Source organism: Lipotes vexillifer, unplaced genomic scaffold (assembly GCF_000442215.2).
Source record: "Lipotes vexillifer unplaced genomic scaffold, Lipotes_vexillifer_v1.1 scaffold216, whole genome shotgun sequence".
Lineage (NCBI taxonomy): Eukaryota > Metazoa > Chordata > Mammalia > Artiodactyla > Lipotidae > Lipotes > Lipotes vexillifer.
The window spans coordinates 3,045,461-3,059,489 of NW_006779100.1; the positions used below are offsets into that span (position 1 = coordinate 3,045,461).

Below are 14,029 nucleotides of genomic sequence, written 5' to 3' on the forward strand. Positions count from 1 at the left end.
TTAAGTTCGCTTTACTTCTAGGGAAAGCAAAAGCTACTGTTGGATACCAGGATCTGGTATGAATATTTGAACTCCTCATCTAAGATTAATATTTGAACTCCTCATCTAACATTAAGGGTCTTCCTCATTTTGGAAAAAAGCAAAAATAGGCCCTAGAGTAAAGGTTGAAAAGGCTATAAATGAAATGTCACAGACATGCTGGAGGTAATAGAGCCTGCTCACATTCTTCTGGAAAAGGAGGCAGGAAGATATATACAAATGCATATAATGGAATTCTCAGGTCCCTAAAGAAACTAACGTTTACTCCCTGAAGCACCTAGGAAACTAAGAATTTTTTTTTCTCCTCAGATGCTTGTGACTTTTACATACATAGGCTTTTACATATATACATATGTTGCTGTAGAGAAAGTGTATAAACTGGCATAATCCTGTCCCTAGAAAAGCAAGTCTACTCAAAGGTTCAGGCTTCATGTATGAATACCCTCCCAGCTAGGGAGTTCCATCTGGACATACATAGAGTAAACTACAACAGCTGACAGAACAGGGTGGTGGGCAGTAAACAGGACATCCTGTAGGTGGGGCCCTACAGAGGCTAGCTACAGGCTTAGAAGGGTTGTCATTACTTGCAAAAGTATTATCCTTTGGAATGAGAGCACATTTGGCACCACAGGGGAATTGCAGAACCAGAAAAGAGCAAGAATTTATATCGACACTATGTTCTGATGAATGGATGACTAAAAAGAAGGCCATAGCTGCCCCTGAAGCTTCTGGGAACCGTGACTTCCTAACCCCACCACCACACACAGGCCCTGAGAAGGCCTGCTGGAATCTATATGATGACAGCATATTTTCTTATATTTGAACCATAAGGGTCTCCTGAGCCATTTCCCTATTTGAATGTCTTACCAAGGGCAAAACTGTGATTTTTTTTTTCCTGCCAAACATTCACTCACTATATCCAATGATACTCATTCAGAGAGTCACCCCTACTCCAATTTCAGACCATGTGGATGAGCAAATAGTCTAGACCCCAAGCCAATCAACACATAACATTCCCTAAGTTACAATGACTGTTTCATGGATGGGCATGTAACCCAGTCAGAGCCAAAAAGGCACAAGGAGTTCCTTCTGGGAAGATCTGTTGCTCTTTCCCACAAAAACTGGATGTAAGAAGATATAATATCTGGAACTGCTTCACATGTTGACATCACCAAGGGACCACCAATGCAAAGAAAGATGTAATTTATTCAGTCACTGAACAATGTGCCAGACACTATGTGCCAGACACTGCTCTAGATGCAGGAGACACAGTAGTGACATACATATAAAATATCTATATTATTTGTCCTCTCACAACTTACAGTCTAGTAGAGGACATATAATAATAATAGCAGGGACTTCTCTGGTGGCGCAGTGGTTAAGAATCCGCCTGCCAATGCAGGGGACACGGGTTCGAGACCTGGTCCGGGAAGATCCCACATGCTGTGGAGTAACTAAGCCCATGCGCCACAACTACTGAGCCCGCGAGCCACAACTACTGAAGCCCGTGTACCTAGAGCCCGTGCTCTGCAACAAGAATTCCGCAATGAGGAGCCCACGCACTGCAAGGAAGAATAGCTTCTGCTCACCGCAACTAGAGAAAGCCCACGTGCAGCAGCGAAGACCCAACACAGCCAAAAATAAATAAAATAAATAAATTTTAAAAAAGAAAAGAATCTGCCTGCCAATGCAGGGGACACAGGTTTGAGTCCTGGTCCGGGAAGATCCCACATGCTGCAGAGCAAGTAAGCCCGTGCACCACAACTACTGAACCTGCACTCTAGAGCCACAACTACTGAGCCCACATGCCACAACTACTGAAGCCTGCGTGCCTAGAGCCCGTGCTCCACAACAAGAGAAGCCACCGCAATGAGAAGCCTGCGCACTGCAGCAAAGAGTAGCCCCCGCTCACCGCAACTAGAGAAAGCCCACGTGCAGCAACGAAGACCCAACACAGCCATAAGTAAATAAATAAATAAATAATAACAGCAGACACATAGCATTTACAATGTGCCAAGCACTGTTCTAAGCACTTTACACATATTAAATTCTTTTAACTGTAACAACCCTCTTTTACAACAACAATCATTATTCTTATTTTATAGATGAGGAAACTGAAGTAGAGAGAAGTTACTTGCCCTGGGTCACACAGTAAAATAATGAGGTTGAGAACCATAGCCAGGATGTCTGTCTCAATAATCTGTGTGCTCATTCACCATATTATTAACTGCTTTGTCATAGAAGGATAAAGGATCCTAAGAGAAAATTTAACCAGTCATGGAAGGAACAGGTTATGGAAAGACCTAGAAGTAAGAGAGAATACCAGGCAATTGGGGGACTGAAAAAAATTCAGTTGAGCTGAAAAAGAGGTATAACAAGAGATGAGACTAGCAAAGTAAGCTGGAGCCACGTTACTTAATTTACACTTTATCCTGAGGGCACTAAAGCAAGGGAGTGACTCAGTTAGATTGGGGCCATCAGGAGGTAGGTAAGACCCTGAAGAGCCCTGTGCAGCCTCTTACAGTATTCCAGACACTGCAACAGAATCATTGCAGGTAGTGATAAATGCTGTGAGGAAAAGGCTCTCTGAGGAAGTGACATTTCAGCTGAGACCTGAATGGGGAGCAGAAGCCAAATCTAGAACATAGGAGGCAGGAGTAGCAGGTGTAAAGGCCCTGAGGCAGAAATTAGCTTGATATGTTCAAGAGAAAACTAGTGTGCCTGACACCTTGGGAGTAGAAGTTAGCAGGGCTCAATGCATGCAAGGACTTTTGGACTAATCTAGTTGCAATAGGAGGCCACTGGAGGGTTTTAAGCACCATCTCCTTCAAATTCCATCTCCTTAAATCTCTGGAATCCATCTGTTTCTCTCCACCATCTTCACTGCAATATTTTAGTGAGAAAGATAAAGTGACTTCTATTGGAAAAAGACTTGGGGGTCAAGGAAGTTTTTGGTTTTTGGTTTTCAGATGGAAGAGGTGAAGCATTTAAAAAATAAATGCTGGGCTTCCCTGGTGGCGCAGTGGTTGGGGGTCCGTCTGCCGATGCTGGGGATGCGGGTTCGTGCCCCGGTCCGGGAGGATCCCACGTGCCGCGGAGTGGTTGGGCCCGTGAGCCATGGCCAATGAGCCTGCGTGTCCAGAGCCTGTGCTCCGCAACGGGAGAGGCCGCGGCAGTGAGTGGCCCGCGTACCGCAAAAATAAATAAATAAATAAAACATATATGCTGATGGGAGGTCACCCTGATACCAAAACCAAACAAAGATGTCACATAAAAAGAAAACTACAGGGCATCCCTGGTGGCGCAGTGGTTGAGAGTCGGCCTGCCGATGCAGGGGACACGGGTTCGTGCCCCGGTCCGGGAAGATCCCACATGCCGCGGAGCGGCTAGGCCCCCGAGCCATGGCCGCTGTGCCTGCACGTCCGGAGCCTGTGCTCCGCAACGGGAGAGGCCACAACAGTGAGAGGCCCGCGTACCGCCAAAAAAAGAAAAAGAAAAAGAAAACTACAGGCCAATATCTCTGATGAACGTAGATGCAAAAATCCTCAACAAAATACTAGCAAACAGAATCCAACAGCACATTAAAAGGATCATACACCATGATCAAGTGGGGTTTATCCCAGGAATGCAAGGATTCTTCAATATATGCAAATCAATCAATGGGATACACTATATTAACAAATTGAAGGATGAAAACCATATGATAATCTCAATAGATGCAGAAAAAGCTTTTGACAAAATTCAACACCCACTTATGATAAAAGCTCTCCAGAAAGTAGGCATAGAGGGAACCTACATCAACATAATAAAGGCCATATATGACAAACCCACAGCCAACATCATTCTCAAAGGTGAAAAGCTGAAACCATTTCCACTAAGATCAGGAAGAAGACAAGGCTGCCCACTCTCACCACTATTATTCAACATAGTTTTAGAAGTTTTAGCCACAGTAATCACAGAAGAAAAAGAAATAAAAGGAATTCAGATCGGAAAAGGAGAAGTAAAACTGTCACTGTTTGCAGATGACATGATACTATACATAGAGAATCCTAAAGATGCTACCAGAAAACTACTAGAGCTAATCAATTAACCTGGTAGAGTAGCAGGATACAAAATTAATGCACAGATATCTCTTGCATTCCTATACACTAATGATGAAAAATATGAAAGAGAAATTAAGGAAACACTCCCATTTACCATTGCAACAAAAAGAATAAAATACTTAGGAATAAACCTAAGGAGACAAAAGACCTGTATGCAGAAAACTATAAGACACTGAGGAAAGAAATTAAAGATGATACCAACAGATGGAGAGATATACCTTGTTCTCGGATTGGAAGAATCAATATTGCAAAAATACCACCCAAAGCAATCTACAGACTCAATGCAATCCCTATCAAACTACCAGTGGCAATTTTCACAGAACTAGAACAAAAAATTTCACAATTTGTATGGAAACACAAAAGACCCCAAATAGCCAAAACAATCTTGAGAAAGAAAAACGGAGCTGGAGGAGTCAGGCTCCCTGACTTCAGACTATACTACAAAGCTACAGTAATCAAGACAGTATGGTACTGGCACAAAAATAGAAATATAGATCAATGAAACAGGATAGAAAGCCCAGAGATAAACCCACGCACATATGGTCACCTTATCTTTGATAAAGGAGGCAAGAGTATACAATGGAGAAAAGACAGCTTCTTCAGTAAGTGGTGCTGGGAAAACTGGACAGCTACATGTAAAAGAATGAAATTAGAACACTTCCTAACAAACATACACAAAAAAAGTAAACTCAAAATGTATTAAAGACCTAAATGTAAGGCCAGACACTATAAAACTCTTAGAGGAAAACATAAGCAGAACACTCTATGACATAAATCACAGAAAGATCCTTTTTGACCCACCTCCTAGAGAAATAGAAATAAAATAAACAAATGGGACCTAATGAAACTTAAAAGCTTTTGCATAGCAAAGGAAATCATAAACCATAAAGATGAAAAGACAACCCTCAGAATGGAAGTAAATATTTGCAACTGACAAAGGGTTAATCTCCAAAATATACAAGCAGCTCATGCAGCTCAATATCAAAAAAAACAAACAAACAACACAATCCAAAAATGGGCAGAAGACCTAAATAGACATTTCTCCAGAGATATACATATTGCCAACAAACACATGAAAGGATGCTCAACATCACTAATCATTAGAGAAATGCAAGTCAAAAACTACAATGAGGTATCACCTCACACTAGTCAGAAGGGCCATCATCAAAAAAATCTACAAATGATAAATGCTGGAGAGGGTGTGGAGAAAAGGGTACCCTCTTGCACTGTTGGTGGGAATGTAAATTGATACAGCCACTATGGAGAACAGTATGGAGGCTCCTTAAAAAACTAAAAGTAGAACTACCATACGACCCAGCACTCACACTACTGGGCATATACCCTGAGAAAACCATAATTCAAAAAGAGTCATGTACCACAACATTCAGTGCAGTTCTATTTACAATAGCCAGGACATGGAAGCAACCTAAGTGTCCATCGACAGATGAATGGATAAAGAAGGTGTGGCACACATATACAATGGAATATTAGCCATAAAAAGAGACAAAATTGAGTTATTTGTAGTGAGGTGGATGGACCTAGAGTCTGTCATACAGAGCAAAGTAAGTCAGAAAGAGAAAAACAAATACCTATGCTAACATATATATACGGAATCTTAAAAAAAAAAAAAAGGTTCTGATGAACCTAAGGGCAGCACAGGAATAAAGACACAGATGTAGAGAATGGACTTGAGGACATGGGGAGGGGGAAGGGTAAGCTGGGACGAAGTGAGAGAGTAGCACTGACATATATACACTACCAAATGTAAAATAGATAGCTAGTGGGAAGCAGCTGCATGGCACAGGGAGATCAGCTTGGTGCTTTGCGACCACCTAGAGGGGTGGGATAAGGAGGGTGGGAGGGAGACGCAAGAGGGAGGGGATATGGGGATACATGTATGCATATAGCTGATTCACTTTGTTATACAGCAGAAACTAACACAACACTATAAAGCAGTTATACTCCAATAAAGATGTTAAAATATATATATACTGGAGTTTCCTTGGTGGCGCAGTGGTTGAGAGTCCAGCTGCCGATGCAGGGGATGAGGGTTCGTGCCCCAGTCCAGGAAGATCCCACATGCCGCGGAGCGGCTGGGCCCGTGAGCCATGGCCGCTGAGCCTGCGCGTCCGGAGCCTGTGCTCCACAACGGGAGAGGCCACAACAGTGAGAGGCCCGCGTACTGAAAAAAAAAAAATATATATATATATATATATATATATTATATATACTGATGGGAGGAATATAGTACAGAGAGAAATTGTCTATACAGAAAAGAAAGGATAGGGGCTTCCCTGGTGGAGCAGTGGTTAAGAATCTGCCTGCCAATGCAGGGGACATGGGTTCAAGCCCTGGTCCAGGAAGATCCCACATGCCGCGGAGTAACTAAGCCTGTGCGCCACAACTACTGAGCCTATGCTCTATAGTCCGCGAGCCACAACTACTGAGCCTGCGTGCCACAACTACTGAAGCCTGCGCGTCTAGAGCCTGTGCTCCGCAACAGGAGAAACCACTGCAATGAGAAGCCCACGCACCGCAACGAAGAGCGACCCCCATTCGCCGCAACTAGAGAAAGCCCGCGCGGAGCAACGAAGACCCGAGACAGCCAAAAAATAAATTAATTAAATAAATAAATTTATTTTAAAAAAAAGAAAAGAAAGGATAATTCATGGAACAAGGTCTCTGAGGGGGTAAAACAGCCTTAAGATAGGAACATTTATTAAGAGCCTACATTGTTCTAAACCCTAGATTCAAATGAACATATGATACTAGATAAATATGTTTATTATCATCTGCATTTTACAGATGAGGAAACTGACACGTGGAGAGTTTAAATAACTTGTCCAAACTCACACAGCTAATAAGTGGCAAGCTGAGATATGAACCCAGGCAGTCTGATTCATTTGATTAATCTCTCCTAACCTCACAAAATACAAAATTCCCCCCACAATATCCCTTGATAGAAAATCTCTGGGAAAGAATTAACAAGACACTTTGACTCATTTCCCTTAAGTTTTTGTGTCATCCCTGGGATTCTTTCACTGTTATCTGTTACCACCACTGTCAGTGTAGTACTTAATATGTGTTCCTTGGGTGATAGTTGCATTTATGCAATTAAGCTCTTCAACTACTGTTTAACCTGAAATTTCCCTTCACCTAAATTGCAGTTGAAATGGTATTTCACCTAACTGTCCATGAAGGAAGATTTGTATTTTTCTGATTGTTGGCTGTCTCATATTTAGTAGCATCTTTTTCTTTGGACATCCATATGCCCAAAGAACATCCAGAATATCATGTTCCAAAAAGGTTGTTTCTTCTACTAACAGAGCAGGCAGCCTGAAAGCTGGAACCTGACACCATTTGCAAACCATCAGTGCATCTGGCTGCCCAAGGCTCTGTCAATCCATGTCACTAAGAGCTTCTCTGGACACTCAGCATCCACTCTGACAACAGCAGCCTGGCCAGTTGGTTCTTACCATCCTCCAACAATTCTCCCCTCTCTGTCCTATATCATCCATTTCTTCCTCTCTACTAGGTCACTACCATGAGCAAACAAAAACTTCCCATCTTAAAAAAAAGAAAAAGGAAATCGGCTCTTAACTCCACTCTTGTGTTACCATTCTCTTTTGCTGTGCTCCTCTGGTAAGAGTTGTATATATATTCTGGCCACCCTCAATTCCTTTCCCCTCATTCTCTCTTAAACCCACTCCATTTAGGCTTTCACCCAGACCATCCTACTGAAACTATTCCTGTCAGGTCACAGGTCACTTAGGTATCTCTCTCTCTCATACACACACACTCACACACACGCGCGCGCGCGCACGGCCCCCAGGATACAAGTCCCGTGCTGGAGATTTCTGTCCGCTTTGTTCATTGTTGTATCCTCAGCACCTCCAAACCCGCGACATTTATCCCTCAATTCCAAAAGTCTGACTGAGGCTTCAAAGGATGAAGAGAGGGCTTAAGGCCACAGATCGGCCAAGGTATATCAGGTTCCTCAGGCCGCTAAGGCAGTCCGGGAGATCCTAGGTGACTAAGCCGCTTCTTCTCCCTTTGCAGACCCTCTGGTTTTTCTCCAGAAAGGAATGGCCTCAGAGAGGAGATAGTAGCCGAGTCTTACAGGAGGGAAATCCGGGTCTGCTGCTCATCGGGAACACCGACCCCTCCTTACAGGCGGCTTCCATAAAGTAAAGGTACAGACTGCCTGAGGCCGCTGCCGACGCTAGGCCAAGCCAGAGGGGCACTGGGAGGGGATCCTGCAAGCCTGCGGCTGGAAAGGACTAAAAAGACCCTCAGGGGGAGCAGTACACGGTCCCACGCCCCGGACCATCCCTCCTTCGTTGCGCGAGTTTCTCCCGCTTAGTGAGGTCAGGCGCTAAGAGAACGATTTTGCCGCTTGGCCTCGTGGGAGATGTAGTCTTTCATGAGGCAGGGCTAGAAGGGCCTTCTACAAAACTTTGGCAGGAGAAGAAGAAAACACGATGCGTATGAGAATCCAAAACGACCTTCAAGCTCACACAAACTCTAAATACACTTTTTCCCCGTTCCTTAGCCTCGGGCAGTCTCCAGAGCCGTTCCAACTCCAGCCCACCTCCAATGTCCCATGTTCCTCCGCTCTGTTCGGGCCGATCTAGCTCTCTCCCACTCGCCCGCCTCTCCGCAGCACTGTCCAATCATAGGTGCGTTCCTGGGAGTTCCCGGAGTGCCTTGCGGTTGCGATGGCTACCTCCGGCAGGCGAGCGGCTGAGCTCCTTCGAACCGTGATAGGGGTTTGGCCGCCGGGTCCCGACACCGCGAGGGAATGGGTGACCCGGCTCCCCTCGCTCTTGGACAGTCAGCAGAGGTGCGTCTCCTGTGTCTCGGGCCCGGCCTTCTCTGGTCCCCGCCTGGCTTCGGCTTCTCGCCCTAATGGCCAGAGGTCAGCCCTGGACTGCTTCCTTGGACTCTCTCAGCCAGACAGCTCGTTGAATTTTCGCGTCCCCGCCGTATCCATGCACAGAGGTAAAGGGCCCAGATAGATTTGTCTGGGACTGTCACGGTTTTAGCACTGAAAGTCCCGTGTCGGGGAAACCCCTCAGTCTCTGGGGATATCGTCTTTGGCTCTGTATTACAGAAAACGATCTTGAGGCCCCGAGAGATAGAAGCGAGCAGTGAACGATCTCATAGGAAAGAGATACTAGGTTCTAAGAGTTTTCGAGCCAGAGGGAACCGATCTGGTCACAACCACAGACGTTCACAAAGAGCAGGAGATTGAAGGGCCACAGGCATGGAAGAGTTGTGGCTCTCTGTCCTCACATGGGGAGCAAGCTTGACCCATCTACTTGTCAAGACACTGAGTTACAGTTGGCCCTTGAACAACTCGGGGCAGAGGTGTTAGGGGTGCAGAACTCACGCAATCGAAAATCCTCATATAATTTATTGTGGGCCCTCCGTATATGCAGCTCCTCCGTATCCACGATTCCCATCTGAGGATTCAACCAACTGCACATCGCATAGTACACATTTAGTGAAGAATAAAAAAACAAAATAACATGCGTATAAGTGGACCAGCACAGTTCAAACCCATGTTGCTCAAGGGTCAACTGTACACCTGGAAATAGCACCCTCTGTTCTTCAAGTAGCATAGACTAAAGGCTGAACACAAAAACTGGTAATTACGATGCAGTGTCATGAGGAGCAATTACAGAAAGACTGAGAAAGCGTGCAGAGCCTTCATTGTACCCTTAGTAGGGTAAGATAGAGCTGGAGGGATTTCTGGCTTTATCTGGTATAGAGATACTTTCACACATGTACATACATTTACTGGGCACAACTACACAATACGATTCTACGAGGTTATTGAGTATTAAGTGCCAGGCATTGTGTTGAGTGGTTTTACACAATTGCCAATTGTCAAAAGAAGGTTATAAAGTAGTCATCAATATCATTTCTGTTTTACATAGGAGAAAACTAAGGGGCTTAGAGCGGTTAGAGAACTTGATAAAGGCATATAAACAAAGTAGTGGACAAACTGAATCTCAAAGCCAGGTCTCGGCTTCAACCTGATGCACTAATCTTGTATCCATATTCCCTTTGTGGATGGGTAGGACCAAGTACCTGACAGGGGATCCCTGTTGCACTACCTCTCACTCCCCTCCCATTCCCACACACAGACGAGCAGGATCTCCTCTTGGTCCATCGCCCCGACATGCCTGAGAACCCCCGAGTCCTACGAGCGGTCCTCCTGGGTGCCCCGAATGCAGGAAAGTCAACCCTCTCCAACCAGCTGCTGGGCCGAAAAGTAGGCTGCATCCTTGACACCCCCCACCCTTTCATTTCTCACTTCTTACTGTGCCTTCGTGGATTGTTCTAGAGGGATCTGGGACCTCACTTGGGACTTCTTTGTTCCTGGCAGGTGTTCCCTGTCTCCCAGAAGGTGCACACCACTCGCAGCCAAGCTCTGGGGGTCATCACAGAGAAAGAGACCCAGGTGGTGGGTACTTGCAATGGATGTCCAGCAAACAGGACGGAGGTTGAAGCTAAGAGGGTCTCCCTTACTGTTAGACCTGAAGAAAATGATGCTTAGGCTCACTGCTCTGAGGGCCTATGCAGTTCACTCTCTACCTTCCCCCTTTGGCATCTAGTCAGAAAGGTCTCACTGCCTCTTTACTGCTTCCTAATCTTCCAAATGTTCACAGTTGTTCTCTTTCTCCTGGATCCTATCTAAAATTAAAGCAAGGCTGGAGGGTAAAAATTTGAAGTCAGCTTGGCCAAGAAGTGGGGGCAGGCTCCTGACGTCAAGGGTGGGTGACCTTTCACTACCCAGCCATAATCTTTCCTCCTGGGGTTGGGGGTCTGGGCATCTCTCTTTCCTGATTTTAGATTCTACTTGACACACCTGGCCTCATCAGCCCTGCTAAACAGAAAAGGTAATATCTGGGGAAACAGGGAGTTGTAGGAGGGAAAGGTGTTGAAGAGGGAGTGGGGAGAGTCCATCATAGGGGCTGGAAAACCCCCTTATCACACCCCATCCCTCCTCAGGAGGGCATCGCTCCGAAGACCCTTCCTGATCGATGTATGTCTGTCCCTTAGGCACCATCTGGAGCTCTCTTTGTTGGAAGATCCATGGAAGAGCATGGAATCTGCTGATCTGGGTTAGGCTCAGGATGGGAATCTGAAGCCCAATTTACATGGTCATGGCCTCTCATTGCTGATAGTTTGGGGGGATGGGGGTTGGCCAGATCCCATACCCTGGAAGTTTTGGGGGTTGGGGGAAAGAGTGGTCATAACCTTGTCCTCCCTACACTGCCAACTTCCAGCTGTGGTTCTTGTGGATGTCTCGGCCAAGTGGACTCGGAACCAGCTCAGTCCCCAGGTGCTCCAGTGCTTGACCCAGTTCTCCCAAGTCCCCAGCATCCTTGTCATGAACAAGGTGAGCACCACCTACCTGAGGAAGGGGTCTACTTCAAGGGCCCCGTCTCATTGACCACAGTCCTCTGCCCATCCCCCACCCCCAGGTTGATTGCCTGAAGCAGAAGTCAGTTCTCCTGGAGCTTACAGCAGTCCTCACTGAAGGTGTGGTCAATGGCAAGAAGCTCAGAACGAGGCAGGCTGTCCGCTCACGGCCGGGCAACCATTGCTCCAGCCCAGCAGCTAAGGGCCCAAACACACTGTCTGTGGGAGACCCTCAGCGGATTGGCTGGCCCCACTTCCAGGAGATCTTCATGTTGTCAGCCCTAAGCCAGGAGGATGTGAAAACACTAAAGGTCAGTTAGCCTTGACCATAGCCTGGCCCTTGGTTTCCACCATGTGAAGACAAGCCTCAGAGTTCCTCCTCCTGGAAGTGAGAGTGAGAGGGAAGTCCTGCTTGGGACTGAGATGCCTACCTACTCCCTCTGTGCCCATAGCAATACCTCCTGGCACAGGCCCGGCCAGGGCCCTGGGAGTTCCACAGTGGAGTCCTCACCAGCCAGACACCTGAGGAGATCTGCGCCAACATGATCCGAGAGAAGCTCCTGGAGTACCTGCCCCAGGAGGTGCCCTACAACGTGCAGCAGGTGCAGGCACAGTTAGGGGTCATGGGGCTCTCCATCAAGCACACACCCGGAGCAGACAGCTGGGTCCCAAAGAGGGCGTGGGTAGGGGCCTGCCTGACCAGCCATGATGTCTCCCTGTGCAGAAGACGGTAATGTGGGAGGAAGGGCCAAACGGGAAGCTGATGATTGAGCAGAAGCTTCTGGTGCCCAAAGAATCTCACATGGTAAGCAGGGCCAGGCTTGGAGGAGGGACCAATACTCTGTTAGGCAGGGGTTCTTCCCTGACTGTTTGGGAGCTCTGAGAGCAGGCTCACGTCCCTGTCTTTTACCCCACCCACAGAGGATCCTGATCGGTCCGAAAGGGCACCTGATCTCCCAGGTGGCACAGGAGGTGGGCCGCGACCTCATGAACATCTTCCTCTGTGAAGTTCAGCTCCGCCTGGCTGTGAAACTCCTCAAGTGACCACCCTCTGATATCTTTCCCAAGGCATCCCCGCCCAAGCTGCTGGTGGGAGCCACTGACCAGAACTGCCCTTACCTGGGGCCTGCAGGGCCTGGAGCCGGGCCTGGACAGTGACTGGCTGGCTGACCGCTGGGTGGCTGGCCGAGTCTGCACAGCCCCTGCCCGGCCATGCCTCCTGCTGGAGGAAGGAATCTACCTTAGCCTGATTCCCATGTAGTTCCTCGGCCTGGGGCTGTAGCTATTTAGGTCTTAGAAGCTGGCCCTTTGGTGTGGGAGCACTTCTGCCACCTGGCATTGGGCCCAGAGTTTCTTCCTGAGTTGTTAGCAGGGAGATCTTTCCCCTCTCCCCTCAGTTCGTACACCTTGCAGCTGTGTAAGGACCCACGTGTCCTGAGTGAGATAGTGCCTCCCACCTGCTCCTCAAGTCCTTGATCCCTCTCTCCAATCTCGGATGCTAATAAAGTTAAAAGACAAGCAGCATTCTGGGTCTCATCTTTATTTCTTTAGAACAGGAAAGAGAAAACTTACCCATTCCCTCCACCCCTACCCCGTTGTCTGAGCTGGAGTCTCCCTCCCTTCAGTAGGCTGCTCCAGGGTCCCAAGCAATCTTCTTGGCACGTTTTCTGGGTGCAGCAAGAGAACCGTTACCATTACTAAACTCAGTAATGGTAACGGTTTCCTCGCCACCCCCAAGTGCCCTGGCGGTCGGCAGGCTGTGATAGGCTGAGCAGTGAGCTCAGCAACCCCTGGCCTCTCATCAGCCTCCAGAGCTGGGAGTACCCGGACTAGTACATCATCTATACTGTAGTGTCTCATCACAAACTTACAGTATATGATGATATCCCAGCCAGGGCCCTGCAGGAGGCACAGGGAGCATGGCTTGGAGAGCACTGTGGCAGAGAGAGCCAGGCACTGGGGGCATAGCAGGACAGGTCAGGGATGGACACAGCTCCCCACTCCCTGGCCGGCATCTCCTTGATTCTGTGGTCAAGGGCAGCCTGAAGGGGACTGATCCAAAGAGCCCTTCAGAGCTAGGGTCTGTTGAGATGTCCTTAGGGGACCCAGTGCCGGAGTTTAACAGGCCAGAGATCACATAATGAAGCAGAAGATTTCCTCTGGTCAGATCAACAAGCAGACAGACCCAGAGGAGGAACACTTACCTGGGGCTGGAACTGCAGACTAAGGCCTTTGGAAGTAAGGAAACCCTGTCCCTCCTGCCTCTCCACTCAAGCTGCTCCCTTTTAATCCACCAGCTGGCCCCTCCCCTTGGGTGGGGCACTTTCCCGGAAGGCCCTGCCTCTTAACCCTTTCCCTGCTAGACTTCTTGGACTGAGGGTCACTGGCCCTTCTCCATTAGGCCCTTTGTCACATACTCTGCGCTTTTTTTTTTTTTTTTTTTTTGCGGTACG

The 14,029-nt window shown here is 47.4% G+C and overlaps 1 protein-coding gene across 1 annotated transcript; it reads left to right on the forward strand.

The window, feature by feature from the left end:
• Window positions 1-8,841: 8,841 nt before the first annotated feature.
• Window positions 8,842-13,094, forward strand: ERAL1 (Era like 12S mitochondrial rRNA chaperone 1). Its single transcript, XM_007452429.1, has 10 exons — window positions 8,842-9,143; window positions 10,295-10,422; window positions 10,537-10,614; window positions 11,004-11,050; window positions 11,214-11,275; window positions 11,441-11,553; window positions 11,639-11,887; window positions 12,029-12,178; window positions 12,301-12,381; window positions 12,498-13,094. Exons 1-10 carry the CDS (start codon window positions 8,861-8,863, stop codon window positions 12,618-12,620), a joined length of 1,314 nt encoding a protein of 437 aa, XP_007452491.1. The 5' UTR covers window positions 8,842-8,860; the 3' UTR covers window positions 12,621-13,094.
• The last annotated feature ends 935 nt before the right edge of the window (window positions 13,095-14,029 follow it).